At 50.2% G+C, this 18,372-nt stretch overlaps 1 protein-coding gene, 1 long non-coding RNA gene, 1 other non-coding gene and 1 pseudogene across 5 annotated transcripts in view; 3 read left to right on the top strand and 1 right to left on the bottom strand.

Annotated features, from left to right (window-relative positions):
* BCL7A (BAF chromatin remodeling complex subunit BCL7A) overlaps positions 1 to 18,372 on the top strand; it is a 31,258-nt gene that overhangs the window by 7,887 nt on the left and 4,999 nt on the right. For 2 of the 3 annotated variants that reach the window (XM_069557792.1, XM_069557791.1), the window contains 4 exons: positions 343 to 424; positions 5,265 to 5,361; positions 10,455 to 10,622; positions 17,196 to 17,317. In XM_069557792.1, the coding sequence (XP_069413893.1) occupies positions 343 to 424; positions 5,265 to 5,361; positions 10,455 to 10,622; positions 17,196 to 17,317 (469 nt within the window). Of the gene's footprint in view, positions 1 to 342; positions 425 to 5,264; positions 5,362 to 10,454; positions 10,623 to 17,195; positions 17,381 to 18,372 lie in introns of all 3 variants that reach the window. The other variant, XM_069557793.1, reaches the window with a different exon arrangement.
* On the top strand, positions 7,317 to 7,389 carry TRNAG-CCC (transfer RNA glycine (anticodon CCC)). Its single transcript has one exon. It is a non-coding gene; the product is annotated as a tRNA-Gly (tRNA).
* LOC138422986 (U2 spliceosomal RNA) lies at positions 8,960 to 9,140 on the top strand (annotated as a pseudogene).
* LOC138422619 (uncharacterized) lies at positions 14,548 to 18,093 on the bottom strand. The gene is made up of 2 exons (XR_011249946.1): positions 17,107 to 18,093; positions 14,548 to 15,028 (listed from the first exon to the last, which is right to left on the bottom strand). It is a non-coding gene; the product is annotated as an uncharacterized lncRNA (long non-coding RNA).

The following is an 18,372-nucleotide window of genomic DNA, read 5'->3' as shown; positions in this document are numbered from 1 at the left end:
GCCACCTGGAGAGGTTGACAACCCCATGTGGTCCAAAAGATGGGGAAACTGAGGCTCTGGTGAAGTGATTTGCCCTGGGCGGCGGGGGGCGGGGTGGGGAGATCCCAGCCAGTGCTGGGATTCAAACCCGTGTCTGTGTGATCCAGAGACGTTCTCTCAGCCCCACCTGGGGCAGTCACTGTGTCATAGCTGCTCCAAGGGCGTGTGGCCCACACCGCCCCCCCACCAGCGTGAGCAGGGGTCCACCCCGGAAGCCCCCTGGCCCACGCCCCCCCACCACCAGCGTGAGCAGGGGTCCACCCCAGAAGCCCCTGGTAACAGGTTCTTCCTTGTCCTCTGCAGGGAGAAGAAGTGGGTAACTGTGGGCGACACATCCCTGCGAATCTACAAGTGGGTCCCCGTGACGGAGCCAAAGGTTGACGATGTGAGTATGGGGGCTGGTCCCCTGGAGTGGGGCTGCCCATCCACGCTTCCCACTATGGCGACGGGACTGGCTGTCCACTGCCACCTTCCATGTGGGGACCCGGGGGCAGAGCACTTGGAAAGCAGAAGGATCCAGCTTGGGGCTGGAGAGGCTGCTGGATCTACCCCTCACCCTAGTCTACCCTTCCCCCATAGTCCAGCCCTAGTTTGATGACACCACCCTTATGGCAGAAAGTGAAGAGGAGCTAAAAAGCCTCTTGATGAAAGTGAAAGAGGAGAGTGAAAAAGTTGGCTTAAAGCTCACTATTCAGAAAACGAAGATCATGGCATCTGGTCCCATCACTTCATGGGAAATAGATGGGGAAACAGTGGAAACAGTGTCAGACTTTATTTTTTGGGCTCCAAAATCACTGCAGATGGTGACTGCAGCCGTGAAATAAAAAGACGCTTACTCCTTGGAAGAAAAGTTATGACCAACCTAGATAGCATATTGAAAAGCAGAGACATTACTTTGCCAACAAAGGTCCATCTAGTCAAGGCTATGGTTTTTCCTGTGGTCATGTATGGATGTGAGAGTTGGACTGTGAAGAAAGCTGAGCGCCGAAGAATTGATGCTTTTGAAGTGTGGTGTTGGAGAAGACTCTTGAGAGTCCCTTGGACTGCAAGGAGATCCAACCAGTCCATTCTGAAGGAGATCAACCCTGGGATTTCTTTGGAAGGAATGATGATAAAGCTGAAAGTCCAGTACTTTGGTCACCTCATGCGAAGAGTTGACTCATTGGAAAAGACTCTGATGCTGGGAGGGATTGTGGGCAGGAGGAGAAGGGGACGACAGAGGATGAAATGGCTGGATGGCATCACTGACTCGATGGACGTGAGTCTGAGTGAACTCCAGGAGTTGGTGATGGACAGGGAGGCCTGGCGTGCTGCGATTCATGGGGTCGCAAAGAGTCGGACACGACTGAGCGACTGAACTGACTGAACTGAGGCGGGGAGTGTCCCCTGCAAGTCGCCTCTTCCGACAAGAGCCCCGCGATTTGCTCCACACTTTAGTGCCAAAGTGTCCCCTCTCTTAGACTGAGCACCATGGTTTTGGGGTGGGCATGGTGGTACCTGCAGACAGGCAGGCCCTCTGCCGTCATTGTAGGGCCATTCCTGGCCCCTGACCATCTGTCAGACATTACTTTGTGGAGTTGAGCTCTGTATCCGCCCTGTACAAGGGAAGACATGAGCTCAGAGAGGTAAAGCCATTTCCCCAGAGTCACACAGCAACTGTCAGATCTGTCTGACTTCAAAGCACATATTCTCTACTCTTGGAGAGCCTTCTGGGGGTTGGAGCTGCTGGTGAAGAGTGACCCCAGAGAGTGGCGCAGAGAAGCCTGGGCTGTTGTTAAAGGGAGGGTTCCAGGTGGAGCAGTGACTATGACCACTAGGGGGAGCCCTGGTGTCTGTGCCTAATCTTCAATTCAGTCCAATTGCTCAGTTGTGCACTCTTGGCGACCCCATGGACTGCAGCATGCCAAGCTTCCCTGTCCATCACCAACTCCCAAAGCCTACTCGAATTTCATCCAACCATCTCATCCTCTGTCATCCCCTTTTCCCACCTTCATTCTTTCCCAGCATCAGGGTCTTTTCCAATGAGTCGGTTCTTTGCATCAGGTGGCCAAAGTATTATAGTTTCAGCTTCAGCACCAGTCCTTCCAATGAATATTCAGGACTGATTTCCTTTAGGATTGACTGCTTGGATCTCCTTACAGTCCAAGGGACTCTCAAGAATCTTCTCCAACGCTGCAGTTCAAAAGCATCAATTCTTTGGCGCTCAGCTTTCTTTATGGTCCAGCTCTCACATCCATACATGACTGCTGGAAAAACCATAGCTCTGACTAGATAGACCTTTGTTGCCAAAATAATGTCTCTGCTTTTTAATATGCTGTCCTAATCTTAGGGATTGGTGGCTGGCAGCTGCCCCATGTCACAGATAGTTTTGCAGCTCTGTGGCTCCCAGGCTGGTTACCTTCAAAGACCCCCAGGTCAGCTACTACCATTTCCAGTCAAAATCCAAAACGGTTCTACCAACAAGCCTCCCCGTGAGCTGTACCTTCTGCCTGGAGTGCCATGCCTACTTGTGCAAGGGTGGTTCACACTGACCTACGTGCTTCCAGTCGTGACAGTATGCATGATTGGTAGGTTACTAGGGGCCATAAGTAGGGGCAGGGAATTCCCTGGCGGTCCAGTGGTTAGGACTCAGTGCTTCCGCTACTGAGGACACAGGTTCAATCCTTTGGTCGGGACACTAAGATCCCACATGCCACGTGGCTTGGCCAAAAAACAACAAAACAGGCAGGGCAAAGCCTCCCTCCGCCATTTCCAGTGACCTACCCCACAAGTCTGGGGTCTCCAGGCAGGGCTGAGGCGCCGTTCTTGACCTTTTGATCACGTGTTAGCCCCTAGGTGAGTCGACACTGGGCTGAGATGGCGGTGGCGTGTTGTCCCCTCTGGTCCTGGCCTGGTTCATAGAGCCACCAGGGCTGCTTTACCCCAGAGGCACCAACACAGACCATCACGGCCTTTGGTGCAGACCATTCCAGAGGGAGAGCAGAGTGCGGCCAGCCTCCTGGAAGGCAGCTTCTGGCTTCTGCCCATGTCTGCGCCTTGCACATCATTAGGTGTTGTATAAACGCCGGTTGCATTTGAGAAGATGTGGTCTCTGCTCTCAAGGAATTTATAATCTCGTTGGGGGAAGATAATTATAGAATAGCATGAAACAGACATCAGGGAAGCGCCAAATGGATTGTGATCAAGGAGAAAACGTAATCGATGGGGTATCGGGAAGGACAGGGCAGTGCAGGGCTGGAGAGACCTCTAGCTGTGGAGTTGGACAGGCTAGCCTCAATTAACCTGTGATTCCAGACAGGTGACCCCACCTTGCTGGGTCTTTAGTCCCCTCTTTTGTGCACTGGAGCATTACTATCTGGCTCCTGGGGTTTTCTGCAACAGAGCAAAGGCAGTATATCATATGGGAAGAACTTAGCTCAGCGTGGCTGTGCAGACGGCGCTTAGATGCTAATTCGCTGTCATTTCTGAGCTGAGATGTACAATATTCCTGCCCGCTCCCTTTCAGGCAATGGGTCCCACGCCTAGCTGAGCACTTGATCCCCTGGGAGTCTCGACAAAATGCAGGTTCCCAGGTGCCACTCCAGACAGCTGAATCTGCATCTCTGATGGTGGTGGCCGGGAATCTGCATTGGAAAAGGACAGCTTTTCATGTTTTTAAATGCCCATTAATAGCATGGTTACATCATTTTTTTTCTTCAGAATTTTCTTGAAATTTTTATTCTCTTAAATAGGTAAAACATGTTACAAAATTCAAATGTTACTTATAAACCCTTAAAAAAAAACTATGACAATTTACCTGCATAAAATTCACACTTTTAAATTGTGCCAGCCAGTGTTGGTATGTTCACGGTGCTGCAACCATCATCACCATAATTCCAGAATGTTTTCATTACCCCATAAAGAATAAAGGAAACTCATACTCTCCTGAAGATCCTGGAGTCAACTATCTGTTTCTGTACATTTTCATATTCTTTAAATGTTACTTTATTTTTTAATAGCCTTATCTTTTTTAAAAAATATATTGTTTATATATTTGGCTGTATTGGGTCTTAGTTGCAGCATGTGGGATCTAGTTCATTAACCAGGGCTTGAACCCTGGCCCACCAACCTGGGAGCTCAGAATCCCAGCCACTGGACCACCAGGGAAGTCCCCAGTATTATCTTTTTGTAAATCTGCATCCCATCCCGATGAGTACCTCTGACCCCACGCAGCTCTCTTCCTTGGAGACAACCAGTGTTCATTGATCCTTCCAGGGAGCGTGTGCACGCACACACACACACACATGTTCCTTTATGCTCTTCCTTAACTGCCAGCGGCAGCATCCTGTTCACGTGTTCTGCGTCTTTTATACATCTCGGGGATACCAAAGTGTTTTAATATGTGGATATCTCTGCGGATCTTTCTGCGTTTGTACAGAAGAGCTTCCATGGCGTCTGTAATTGGTGTATACCCTTGCATTGAATGAATGTACTGTACTTTGTTTAACAAGTCTTTTTCCAATGGATGCAGTTAGGTTGTTTCCAACACACTCCCACATGGAACTTCCCTGGTGGTCCAGGGGCTAAGACTCCATGCTTCCAATGCAAGGGACCCAGGTTCAGTCCCTGGTCAGGGAACTAGATCCCACATGCTCAAACTAAAGATCCTGCATGCCATAACTAAGACCTGGTGCAGCCAAATAAATAAGTTAAAAAAAAATGGAACCACATGTAAGAGCATCCCCTTTACCCCTGCTTCCTCCCTGGGCTTTCCCTCCTCACCTGGTCTCCAGAGTCAGGTCAGAAGTCAGCTGACTGTTTTTAAGGACGGCAGTGTCTGGGGCCTGAAGATAGTTGAAATGCATGAGCTGGCTTTTCCATCCCTCACCTGGCATTCCTGTACCAGCTTCGGGCTGAGTAACCACAGCCTTTTCACCAGGGGAAATTCCCACCAGCCAGGGTGTTTGCAGGCCTGTGGGGTACCCCCTACAAGCAAGGTGGCGTTACCCCCAGCATCGCCAGCCCACCCCCAGAAACTTCCCCTGCACAGGGCTCCTTGATCCCAAAGCAAGGAGACCCCCTCATGGGACATGTTCAAAGCCAGGCCAGTGGAGCCCTCCAGAGACTTGGGGGCTCCAAGATGAGTCCTCGGAATAAAATACTCATCCCATTCCCCAGGGTCTTACTTGTGCGTGCACGAATGCACAATTCAGTGACTCGGTTTCTGCATCACTTTTCTCCTCCAGAAAAACAAGAACAAGAAGAAGGGCAAAGACGAGAAGTGTGGCTCAGAGGTGACCACCCCGGAGAACAGCTCCTCCCCGGGAATGATGGACATGCATGGTGAGCTTCCCGCGGCCGCCGGCCGGCCCGTCTCCTGCCCGGAGTGCTCGGCTGTGTTTTTGTTTTGCCAGCAGGTTTGTTCACATTCCAGGCCAGGGGCAGGACCGGGAGGCCTCTGTGCCAAGGAGGAGGCTCATCGGAGGAGAAGAAGCTGCTTTTCCCAGAGCAACGAGCCAAGAATCACAAAATGAGTCAGAGTGGGTCTTCCTGGTGGTCCAAGAACACCACGCTCCTGGTGTAGGGGGCCCAGGTTCAATCCCGGGTCAGGGAGCTCGATCCCACATGCCACAACTAAGACCTGGTGCAGCTAAATAAGTAAATATTTTAAAAAACTGAGCCAGAAACATTAAATAAGACCTCCTTCTCACCCAGTGACACAAACCTCACAGGAGATGTTCTGTGAGTCCCATGTGCCCAGGAAGTTTTTTGGAGTAACTATCTCTTTTTCTCCTGGGCCTGGTGTATCATATAAATGACTCTTGTTTCCCATTTCCTATTTTGCTTGGGCTACTGGGAAGCTCTCACTGGATTTCTGACTTCACATGAATCATTCTGGGACCTTGGACCTGCCTTTCTACACTGATGGCTTAATTTCCTTTGCTGTCATATTTCAAAAGTTGTAACCAGTGTCCCATTGATCAGATCCAGGCTGGAGACATGCTTTGGTCCAGCGGTCCCCAGCGTTTTTGGCACCAGGGACTGGTTTCGTGGAAGACAGTTTTTCCACAGACCAGGGGGAAGTCAAGCAATGGGGAGTGGTTGTAAATATAGAATGAAGCTTTGTTCATTCGTCTGCCCCTCCTCCCCTGCTGTGCGCCCACAGACGGGTATCCGTTCATGGCCCGGGGGTTGGGGACCCATGCTTTAACCAGTCTGTAAGTGTTTTGACACTGCTGGTATTTTTTTTTTCTTTTAACCTTTTTATCTGAGAGGAAAGGCACAAATCATAAGTGTATGGCTCCATGAAATGTTCACAGACTACATACCCTTTTGTAACTGGCCCAAATCAAGACAGAAGGTTGGGACTTCCCTGGTGGCCCAGTGGCTAAGACTCTGTGCGCCCAGTGTAAGGGACCCAGGTTCAATCCCCAGTCAGGGAACTAGATCCCATATGCTACAACTATAAGATCTAAGGAGATCTGAGTGCCATAACAAAAACCAAGCACAGCTAAATAAATACGAATTTTTTTTTTTTTTTTAAAAAGAAGGTTCCCGGCAATCCACAGGGTGTCCGTTCCTGGCTGTCCCCACCCCATCAAGGCGAACCACCACCTGACCTCTAACGGCAGAGATTTGAACTGGAAGTGGCTAAAAAATTGAGTTTCTGCTATTTATAAACTACCAGAGATCTGCTTTTCTCCCTTCCTCTGAGGAGTCGGATCTGCCTGCCCTTGGGCGTGTGGATCCTTGAGGCCACAGCCCGCTGGAGCAGAAGCAGCCGTCCCTGCGGGGAGCGCCAGCCCCACGAGGCCCACCAGGCTTACCTCCTGTTTTGTCCTGTGCCTGCCCGCCTGGTCTCAGAGCTCCCAGCGCTTGCCATTCTCCGTCTCGATCCCAGTTTCTCTGTCTTTTGTCCTTCTGACCACCCGCGTTTTCTTTTTGCACAACGTAGTGGTATTAGATAAATCAACAAATAAGTCAGAAGGGAACATTGGCTGGATCTAGTTCCTAACCTTCCGGGCTCAGGGCTGTCTTAACTGGGGGAAGGGAAGCCAGCAGACTTCCCCGTTTGCACAAACTGACTAGTCTGGAAAACAGTCACAAGAGCAAGGATTCCTGCTGGTTGCCAAACTGGCTTCAGAAAAAAGCACAGGGGGGTGTTTGCTGACGGTTAATGTGACAAGAAAGTCACACACACACACACACACACACACACAACACACACCCATACCTCAGCTGGCCATACAGTCATAATCAAGATGCATTTCATTTTCAAAAACAGCTTTTGGGGAACTTCCCTGGTGGTCCAGTGGCTAAGACTCTGCACTCCCAAAGCAGGAGGCCCAGGTTCGATCCCTGGTCAGGGAACTAGATCTCATATGACACAAGTAAGACCCGGCACAGCCAAATAAATATGAAAAAACAAAGAAATAGGTATTTGAGTTGGGGCCCCTGACTCCCTGGGGCTGGTCAGCATCCCTACTCTCTGGGTACCGAGGAGAGCCCTGGCCTGGCTTGGTTTCATTTCATTCATAGAATTACAGGTGAGAACCTTTAGAGCAGAGAGCTGGATTCTAATGTGTCTCTGCTAGGATCGCCCCTAGATGATCATGAGCTAGTTATTGAACATGTAGCCTTGGGTTTTTCTGTTTTTAACCTGTCACACAGGGATGGTAATACCTATTTCACAAGGTCGTTATGAGTATTAAATAAGAGAGTCCCTCAAAGGCCTGGGTGTGTCAGTAGCTAACATTGAAGAAGCCATCACATTGTGCCAGGCAAGCATCTTGCTAAGCCCATTTGAGGCATCACCTCATTCAGTCCTGGTAGTGAGCCCCTGTTGTACAGAAACCAAGGCTGAAGAAGTTGAAGGAACTTGCCTAGAGTTAGGAAGCTCATCACTGTCAGTGCTGGGATCTGAGGTCCTTTGGAGAATTCAAGTTTATGTCCACTAGCCCAGACTTAACTCCCCAGGAAAATCCAGAATGCCGAGCAACCCAGGTCCCTGATTCAGGAACCATGCTCACTTTCCAGTTTAGCACCTGTGCAGCCAAGAAAGACCCAAGTCTGACCACAGGTCGTGGAAGTCTGAAAGCTCAGGGAAAGTTGTGGGCCTGGTTAGAATTATCTGGAATGCTCCAGGCAGATGGATGGACCTGGGAGGAAGTGAGGGGACAGAGCTTCTGCATCCAGCTGTTTATATGTCTCCAGGATCCACCTGGGGTCAGCCCGAGCATCAGGGTCATGCCGTTACCAGGTTACCAGGCTAGGTTCAGGGCAGCTGACTCGTTAAACATGAGTGCTTACTGTCCTTAATCAGCATGACCCCATGCAAGCACCCACAGGTTGTGCCTTTGAGTTCTGTGTTTCTCGCACACACTCCTGTATATATATCTTGGCGTAGAGAGGAACTTTAGATTTTTCTCGAAAGATAAACCAGGGGGAGTTTACATCTTTTTCTTTTTTTTTAAGTCCCAGAATTCACAAGAGGGTGCCTTTGTGTAATGAGTGCCCCAGAGTACACTTAAAATAAGGTGCAATTTACCGAGTCAGGGCTGCAGGGCTGCCTGGGGCGGCCTCGCCAGGTGGAAGCAGAGGAAAGGCTCGGGGTTGGGGGCTGGGCAGGCCAGCATGAGCAAGGGCTCTGCTGCTGAGACTCAGTTTCCCCACCTAGGAGGTTTCTGAGATTAAACAAGGTGGCTGTAGATGCCCTGGCCTGGTGCCCAGCATGTAGTCGGTGCCCCAGACGTGTTGATGTGCTTGCTTCTCCTCTCTCCTCTCCCTCTCTCTTTCTCTGTGTGTCTGTTTCTCTCTCTCTCATTTTTACAAAAATGGCTTTGGTCCCAGGTGCACAGCATGGCCCAGAAAAGCAGGGTAAAGCTGTAGTAATATTTTTGAAATGATCGTGTGGGTATCTGTAGGTTAAAATGACTCTCTGATTGCTTCTCGGCCTGTTGGCTAAAACGAAGTGTGGTATCTGTTCTTATCAGGTAACTATCTCTATCCGAGGACAGTGTAGTGCATGGATCTTTGGAGGAAGGCACTGGGCTAGCAGCTTGCGCTGTCCGCTGCACACATCAGCTTGGCACTGCAGTACCTCCAGGAACGGTGCTCCCCCTTGGGGAGTAACTCAGTGTGAAAAGACAGATTGTAGGGAATTCCCTAGCAGACCAGTGACTAGGACTCTGAGCTTTCACTGCCGAGGGCCCAGGTTCAAACCCTGGTCAGGGAACTAAGATCCCACAAGCTATGTGGTGCAGCAAAATGAAGAAAGAAAAGAAAGGAAAATGACTCTTTGTGCCCAAGAGAGGGGTCCAGGGCGAGCAGGTATGTACCCCCAGGACCCCCAGCTCCACCCCTAGTGCCCTTTTTGCCCAGTGAACTTTCTTCCCCTTTTCCTTTTTAATATGAAAAAAAATATCATAATAGAGAACAGTAGAGAGAATTGTTTGGTGAACTTCATGCCCACCCACCTAGATTTTCATAATATGATGCCGCATTTGCCTCACCTATTTTTTAAATGTGTTAGGTTTTTTTTTTAATTGAAATACAATTTTCAGATTCAAAATTGCACAGCTCTTGAGTATAAAATTCAGGGAATTGTGACAATTGCATGCAGCCTGTGCTAGATTTTAAAGTACGTTTCCCCCACACCATGATACTTAAGTCTGTACCTAAACACTTCAGCATGTGTCAGTGATAAATGACATTTCTATCTACCCACTGTACCATTATCACTCCTAACAAAATTAATTCCTTACTTTGAAACTCCAGACTGTATTCAATTCCCCAGTTGTCCCCAAATGTCTCTCAGAACTGGTGCATTCAAAACAGGATCCGGATAAATCCCACACGTCATGTTTAGTTGTTAGGTCTCTTAAATTTCTTTAATCTGTAATACGACAGTGATCTTTCCCGTTTCTCTTTTTTTAAAAATACTGATTGATTGATTTGGCTGTATCAGTGGCATCATTCAGGATCTTTCAGTACAGCAGGGGGGCTTAGTTGCTCCGAGCCATGTGGGGACTTCTCCAATCAGGGATTGAACCCGATCCCCTACATTGCAAGGCAAATTCTTAACCACTGGACCCCCAGGGAAGTACCCTCTTTTTTTTTTTTTAATGGCATTGACTTGGTGAGCCTGGGACCCTTGTCCTGTAAAATATCCACTTTCTATTGTGAACTTGTTTCTCTTTCTGTCTCCCCCTTTAATTTTGTATCAAGTGCAGTTGGTCCAGGGCTGGATCAGATCCCCTGAAACAGTTTGGCGATGCTGCCTCCTGGGACCACGCCCCAGCCTCTGCATAGCTTCAGAGCCAGGCCCACGAGATACCTGGTTTCTTCACCTGGAACGAGACTCTCATGACCCCCCACCCCTCTTTTCTCAGCAGCTGTAGCATTTCACACTGTGATTCTGTTCCCTCGCCATGCAGATGATAACAGCAACCAGAGCTCCATCGCAGACGCCTCCCCCATCAAACAGGAGAACAGCAGCAACTCCAGCCCTGCTCCCGAGCCCAACTCAGCTGCGCCCGGCGATGGCACCGACACCAAGGTGGACGAGGCCCAGGCCGATGGGAAGGAGCTCCCTGGGGCCGAAGGTACGTGCCCTCAAGGGTGGGACTCAAGAGAGACCTCTCTGTAGCCAGCTTTCAGCCAGGAAGCTGGAAGGGACTTTAAGGAGGTCCTGCCAAGTGCTGGCCCCCAGAAGGTAACGGTAGAGAAAGGTAATGCCTAGAGCTCATATTCTTGTTGTTTTAGAAGCTGTCTTGTCTGACTCTTTTCGACCCCATGGGCTGTAGCCCACTAGGCTCCTCTGTCCATGGGATTTCCCAGTCAAGAATACTGGAGTGGGTTGCCACTTCCTTCTCCAAGGGATCTTCCCAACTCAGGGATTGAACCTGCATTGGCAGGCAGATTCTTTACCACTGAGCCACTAGGGAAGCCCTATACATTTGAATAGGTTTGTTTATTTTGAGATTTCTGGGTTCTCTATGTTTATTTCTTTATTTTGGGGGCCATGCTGCATGGCTTGTGGAATCTTAGTTCCCCAACCGGAGGGTCAAACCCATCCCCCCTGCGTCAGAAACATGGAGTCTTAACCACTGGACCACCAGGGAAGTCCCTAGGTTCTCTTTAAATGAAAAATTTCCAATATACAGAAAAAAATGAAAGAATAGTGTACTACTTTCCTGTATACCCACCAGTTGAATTCATCAATTGTTGATATTTAAAATTTGGGGTCTTTTGTTTTTTTGTTGGAGGCTGTTGTTGTTTGAAGGTTTTTTTTGTTTTGTTTTTGCTTTGCCTAAAAATATTTTTTTCTGGGGCCATTTGACGTAAAGTTGTAGACTTTATGACATCTTATCTCTAAACACTTCACTGTGCCTCTTTTAAAAATAAGGACATTCCCTTACATAATCACAGTGACCATTATTGCACCTCAGAAAATGAACAATACTTCCCGATTGTCTAATACCGAGGTGTGTTTTGGAGCGTGTTGATGGATGGTGCATGGGCCGTGAGAGAAGGGGCTTGAGAGTGACTCCCGGTGCCTGGAGAAACAGCCTTGCCGTCATCTGTGATGGAAGAGAGGTGGAGGGGCAGGGCCGGTGGGTCTAGGGTGCCGGCAGATGCCCGAGCACAGTCTGGGGTTGCAGGAAGAGGCTCGGGGTGATGTGATCTTACCCGGTAGGGCAAGGCTGTTGGCTTTTCGGTGCTTGGGGAGGGTGTGCATCTCCTGGGGAGAAGGCCATCCTGTGCTGGAGAGCTCCTTCACATCTGGTTCCAGTCTCTTCCACACACTTCACTCGTTAGCCCCGTGAGAGGCTCCCTACTTATCCCGAGTGACAGGCAGGGCCCAGTCCCACTCCAGACTCCCAAGAGCTCATGGGCAAGGCAGGCATTGAAGCTGAGAATTACAGTCCACAGAGGTGGCAGGCAGACTAGATCCAGCGTGTGCAGGGGTGGCCCCAAAGCCCAGTGCTGTTTTTATTTTTAATTGGAACTTGATGGCAAAATTTAAAAATTGAGCAATCTCACTTAAAATAAGATCGATCTCCAGCTTCTCTTGAAAAGAGAAGCCTGCATTCCCATAGAGCTGCAACCAGCTAGAGCAGAGATGTGGCTGCCTCTCCAGGGAGGGCCCAGAGGGCCTACATACTCCAGTTACCACACTCCTCACCACTCCCTATCGTCTCCCCACCACCGAGGCCAAAGGCAATTGTGTTTTACCCTGTGATCACTGCTTGTTTTTCTTGTTATTGATTTAAAAAGAAAGTTAATATGTTTCTTGAACCTTTTTTTCTACTAAGAGTAGAGAGTCTGGGGGGAAATGCGCATGTCTTTGAGGAAGAAGAGACTATTCCTTTAGATTTTCTGTGCAAAGGTTATCTGAGTCTGAATTAAATAGCCCACCTGACTCATTCTGGCACTGCCTGGAACATAAGGGGTCTTGACTTTGTGGTCAGATACAATAGGGAAATGGAGACTGGGGCCCTCTGGGAAGCCTCCCTGGAAGAGGTGCTGTCTGACTTGGGCTTAAAGGATGAGCAGAGATAGGAGGGAACCAAGCAATCCAGGCAGAAGGGACCACAGGGCAGTACCTGGGGAGGTCAGGGGAATGTGCCCATGTGCCAGGAGGATCTGAATTAGGAAGCAGATTAAGGTGCCCTAACAGACCACCACTGCTGGGTCTGTTGTGGGGCCTTCTAGAGGTAGTCTGTACCTAGAAGCATCTATGTGAGATGATTACCTCCCGTTTTAGAACACTCTCACTTAACAGTCACCATGGAGATAGTTCCACGTTAAGACATACGGGTCTTTCTTATTCTCTTTACCAGCTTATCATTCAGAGCTGTGACTGTACCATGATGTATTTAAATAGTCTCCGTGTTGATGGGTTATTTGAGTTGTTTCTCCTGCACCGATGGTGCTGAAAGGCATCTTGTACTCATGTCCCTTGGCACCTTTGCTCAGATGTGAATGAGTCTGGAGGATGTGGCCGTGGAGGGGGCTATGGGGGCAAAGGGCAGTGGGCATTTACAGTGTAGTGGTCTCCCCCTTTTCCACCCGTGCCATGGGCGGAATGGCTTCCCCCGGAGCAGGGCCTTTCTGCCTGGGCTCTGTAGATTTGTGGGGCCGGGTGATTCTTTGCTGTGGGGGTGTCCTGTGCATGGTGGAGTACTGAGAAACATCCCAGTCACTAGATGCCAGTAGCATCCTCCCCCATTTTAGTGACACCAAAAATGTTTCCAGGTGGGGCAGATGTCCCCTAGGGGAATGGGGGAAAACACCACCACCCGTTGAGAACTCCATCCCAGCGACTTTGGTGCAGCCTTCTCCCGTGTACAGCACTCTCCTCCTCACGGGGCCGCTGCCCGGACCTGGGGAGAGGTGCTGGGACGGGGCCATGAATGCAGGACGGGCTGGTCACATCTGGGCCAACCCGTGCTGGCTGTGTGGCCTCAGGCCGGCAGCATGACCTCCTGTGCACCTTCCTGTTTCCTCAAGACAAATTAAAGTTGCCTGTCGCGTCAGGTCACTGGGAAAGGAGGCTTCAGGTCCCTGGGAAAGGAGGTGGAGCTTGCGGGGTGGGCGGGGCAGAGGGAGGGCGGAGCGATGAGGGGCAGGGCCGGTGTGGCCATATCCCGGCTTTCTGGGCCTGCCCTCGGTTTTCCTGTGTTTCGGGTGTGCGTCTCCTTTCCCAGCGCTCAGCTGCGGGAATTCTGTCGGGTCCACGCTTTCATGGCTGTTGTGTTAGGACCCTGAAACTCCTACCCGCTGCCTCAGGTCCATGGGAACCACATGGGCGTCCCTTCCCGGCCAGGCCAGTCCTCTGGGCCGGCACAGTTGCCCAGCTTTGCCCAGGGGACACACCTACACACTGTCAGGGGCCTTCCCCAGGTGGGGGTCCACTTCCTGCAGGACAGAGCAGGTTGGTCGCCAGCTGTTGACCTTGCTTTGAACTTGTTTACTGCTAAGTGAGTTCAGGGAATGACATAATGTCCAAAGTCCCTGGACTAAATTTAGGCCCTTGGAAAATAATTTCCCCTGGGTGAGTTCCAGTGCCTTGGGCTGAGAGAACCAGGGCGCAGCAGCGGGGCCTGCCTGGAATGCTCGGCCAGCTCCAAGGCCAGTTCCCGCTGTGCTCTTGGGCCAAGCAAGGGGTCAGCGTGACTCCGTGGACCCACACTGTGGGTGACTCGCCACCTTCATGATTTCTAAGCCTGCGTCTGGGCCCCCACCTCCCTCTCCTCTCTGCAAAGCCCACCACGTAGGGCAGAAAGGGCTCTGTCGCGACTTCCCTCCTGGTCCAGTGGCTAAAACTCTGTGCTCCCAGTGCAGGGGGCTGGGGTTTGATCCCTGCTCAGAGAACTAGATCCCACATGCCACAGCTAAGACCTACACCAGCCAAAAAAATAAGTGCTTCTTTTTTTAAAAAAAGAGGTCCGTAGTCAAGAGAGAAGGAGGATAATAGTAACTGCAAAGGTTTGTTAAAGCAAACTTATAATGTGAACTAGAATATAAGGTTAACATGGATTTTTCTTTTATTTAAATTGAGGTGAAATTCCCATAGCATGCAAGGCACCATTTTAAAGCGAGCAATTCAGTACCATTTAGCACATTCATCATGTTGTACAGTCACCACCTCTGTCTAGTTCCAAACAGTTCTCGTCACTCTAACAGGAAACCCTGTGCCCTTCAGCTGTCATTTCCCATTCCTCTATCCCTGGCCTCCACCAGTCTGTGTTTTCTGTCTCTGTGGATTTGTCTTTCCTGGTCCTTTCACAGAAATGGAGTCATGCACCCTGTGTCTTTTGTTGACTGACGTCTGTCACTCAGCATCATGGTGTCACGGTTCATGCACATAGTAGCCTGGGTCAGTGCTTCGTTCCTTTTCGTGGCTGAATAATACTCTGCTGTGTGGGTGGACACATTGTGCTTATCTGCGTATCTGTTAATGGACATCTGGGCCACCGTGAGTGATGCTCCTGTGATTATTTGTCTGCAAACATGAGTTTGAAGGCTTGTTTTCAGTTCCTGTGGGGCTATAGCTAGAAGTAGAATCGCTGGGTCATATAGGAATTGTGTGTTTTTGAGGAACTGCTGTTAACATGGTCTTTAAAGGTAAAACTGGAAATACCGAAGAAATGTCAGGTTTATGGGGAGTTTGGTTCCCTGCCCTCGATGATCCCTCATCTACTCCCACATGGGATTATTTTGCCGCTTGGGTCCTTTTTCCATCTTCCCATTTAATCTTCACAGCAGCTCAACAGGACAGCTGTTGTTGTCAACCTCAACTTTATGGAGGGTGGGAGAGTCTGACACAGGGAGCCCGGCTTCATAGGAACAAGCGGCAGAGGCAGCATTAGAAACCAGGTCTGGGACTTCCCTGCTGGTCTGGTGGCTAAGACTCCATGCTCCCAGTGCTGGGTGCCCCGGGTTCGATTCCTGGTCAGGGAACTAGACCCTGCATGCCGCTACTAAAGATCTTGTGCACTGCAACCCTGACCTGGCGCAGCCAAATAAAATATATAAATATTAAATAATTTTTAAAACCCTGTCTGTGGCTGGACCCTGTGTCCCCCCCCACCCAGACACCAGGTGGTAGGAAGAGCCCAGGGGTCCCAGTGTGGGGGACCCCATGACCCTCCTGATGGCGTTAGGAGAACCCAGCTCAGACTGTGGCAGGGTGTCGGGTCTCCTGGTACTGCCCTGGGCACTCAGGGCTGCTGGTTTGGGGGGAGCAGCCGGTTTGGGGGAGCAGAGTCTGTGTTAACGGCACCTTTGCTGGGACGGATATACTAGGGCTCAGCCTCTGTGGAAGGAGGGCTGCAGCTCCTTCCTTCCGCCCTGCTCCCCATCCCTCTGTGCTCTGCCGGGCTCAAGCTCTGGAATATTGCCTGCTTCTCCCTGCCCCTTCCTCTTAATTGCTTGCTTGCTTTAAAAATTAAGCCTGGGGACTTTCCTGGTGGTTCAGTGGTTAAGACTCTGCGTTTCCAATGCAAGGGGTAAAGGTTCAATCCCCAGTCGGGGAGCTAAGATCCCACGGGCTGCACAGCATGGCCAAAAAAAAGAGAGAGAAAGAGAAAACTTAGACCTGGGAAATTTTTTCCCTCTGTTGTGCTTCTATCTCAGAAACCCCAGAACGTAAAACATTCTTGAATATTTTAGTGTTTCTTTCTTTTTTTTTTTTTTTTACAAATCAGGGTGACATATGTTGTTGGTATCTTGAATGCAAGCAGAGCAGGGCCCTGGGCGGGATGCGGCTGCTCCTTCCGTGCGCTCTGTGCCTAAGATAAGCTTCAGGTGCAACGGCTGCTCCCTCTTTCCAAAGCCGCACCACCTCCCACAGCCTGCTAACCTGCACCTTCCTTCTGCTAACGGAACATGGTAGGGGGAGCAGGGAGACCGGTGCATGAGACAGAGCCCAAGTGACCAGCAAGACAGGGGTTCATTAAATGTAAGTGACGGCCTGACGGAATGCTGTGCAGCCATCTTGTAGGCACTCGTATTTATAGAATTTTTAAAGACGTGCAGAATTCTTCCCAAATATTGTGAGATCCCTATTTGGGGAGAATGCAGAACTAGAAGTGCATGTAGGGAGAAACATCTGGAAAAATAGGGCTAGATCCCCTAAAATGTTAGTGGCATGGCAGCCGTGGGTGACATGAGGTAGTTGCTGATTTCATCCCCCTCCCTGTATTTTTTGGTTCTTAAAATAGCAATCAGAAAAATATGCATATTACTAAGAGAAATGTGTACAAAGGGGCAGTTCCCTCTGTGAATCCCAACCCCCCCCCCCACTCCCTAATGGAAGGAGGGAGGGGCCTGCAGCCATGATGGTTGGAGCACGCTGTGTCCATTAGAGGGCACCAGATGCACGCAGCATAAAGCCTGTAGTATCCTTTACCTGGCTTCTCCTGGCACTTGGCAGGTAATAGATATGCAAGGGAAAGGGTCAGAGTCCCCAGTGCCAGAGTGTGGCCTGGCTGCTTAAAATGACATCCTTAAAAAATAAGAGGCTTCCCAAGCCCCCCAGCTCCTTGCAGTCCTGACAGACCGCCTGGCCTCCCAACTTACCCAGTTCCAGGTATTTTTAGTAAGTGGTTCATCTGGCTCCGTATCGCCCGTGTCTGAAAACAGCTTCTGTCGTCTTGCCTTTCCCTCAGATGCTTCCGACGAGCAGAATTCACAGTCTTCAATGGAAAACTCGATGAACAGTTCAGAGCAAGTCGATCGGCAGCCATCTGGAGATGCGGGCCTGGCTGCAGAGACATCCACAATCTCTCAGGTACCTCGATCGAGGTCTCAGAGGGGCAGCCAGCTCGGCCAGGAGCCTGCTGGGGTGTCGGGGGTACGTTGAAAGGTGTCTTCTTGTTTTTGTTTTCTCGTTTGCTCTCTAGATGATTGGAACTGTCTGGTATTCACTGAGCAGGACCCATGAACGTCCTGTAGCTGGTCTGGTCACTGGTCCCACAGTAGAGGAGACACACAGCACCCCCTTGGGGTCAGTCCTGTATCCCAGCCTTAGCTTCATCACTTTGTTTATTCGGGTCCACAAAAGCACTGCCCAGTCTCAGTGACCCAAAGTCAACTTCCCTTAGAGCTGGGGAGACAGGTCTTCAGACTCTACATGCTAGACGAACCATCCTTTGGAGTCTTGCACCTGACCTCGCTCCCCACTACTTGGTCCCTTTCCAGGTTATCACTGTTTGCCGGAATCTAGTCTGAATCAGACAGTGCAGATGCAGGTGGCCTTGCTGACGGAAGCAAACATCCCTGGTTCGAATCCCAGCCCCTCCACTTGACACACACACGAGCCTCAGTGTCTCTTACTGGCACAGTAAGATCACAGGACTGTCCTGGGGCCAGAACATGGATGAGAGGAGAGAATATGGGCAGCACTCAACACAGAGCTGGGCACAGCAGCGGCCCCGGCGTTGCCTTGGCTTCTGTTGTGATTTTTTTTTTTACTGTCCATCCTCTGTGCTCATCAAAGAGGTCTGAGGACTCAGGGGTATCAAAACTGCAGCTAATAAGACTACTTCCACTGGAGTATTTTCACACCTGGGGAGAAACCAAAAACAAGTAGCCGCAGAGAAAGGGGACTAGCTTGATCTGTAGGGAGCCTTCAACCAGGCCTTCCTCAAAGGGAAGAGACTCTCAGACCCTTACATCCTGGCACCCTTGGCTCCGCAACCCCCTGCCAGCCTACCCAAGACTCCTCCAGGGGCCCAAAGACAGGACAGTGTTGATGAAAGAAGTGTTTGCCGTGGCAGAAAACCGGCCAAAACCTGAGTGTCTCAAAAGGATTTAATAAATCCGGAGTGGCAGATGCACAGCCCG

The sequence above is a fragment of the Ovis canadensis genome, chromosome 17 (genome assembly GCF_042477335.2).
Source record: "Ovis canadensis isolate MfBH-ARS-UI-01 breed Bighorn chromosome 17, ARS-UI_OviCan_v2, whole genome shotgun sequence".
NCBI classification, from domain to species: Eukaryota; Metazoa; Chordata; class Mammalia; order Artiodactyla; family Bovidae; genus Ovis; species Ovis canadensis.
The sequence above is the reverse complement of the archived record's forward strand: the minus strand, read 5'-3'. Positions and strand labels throughout refer to the sequence as shown.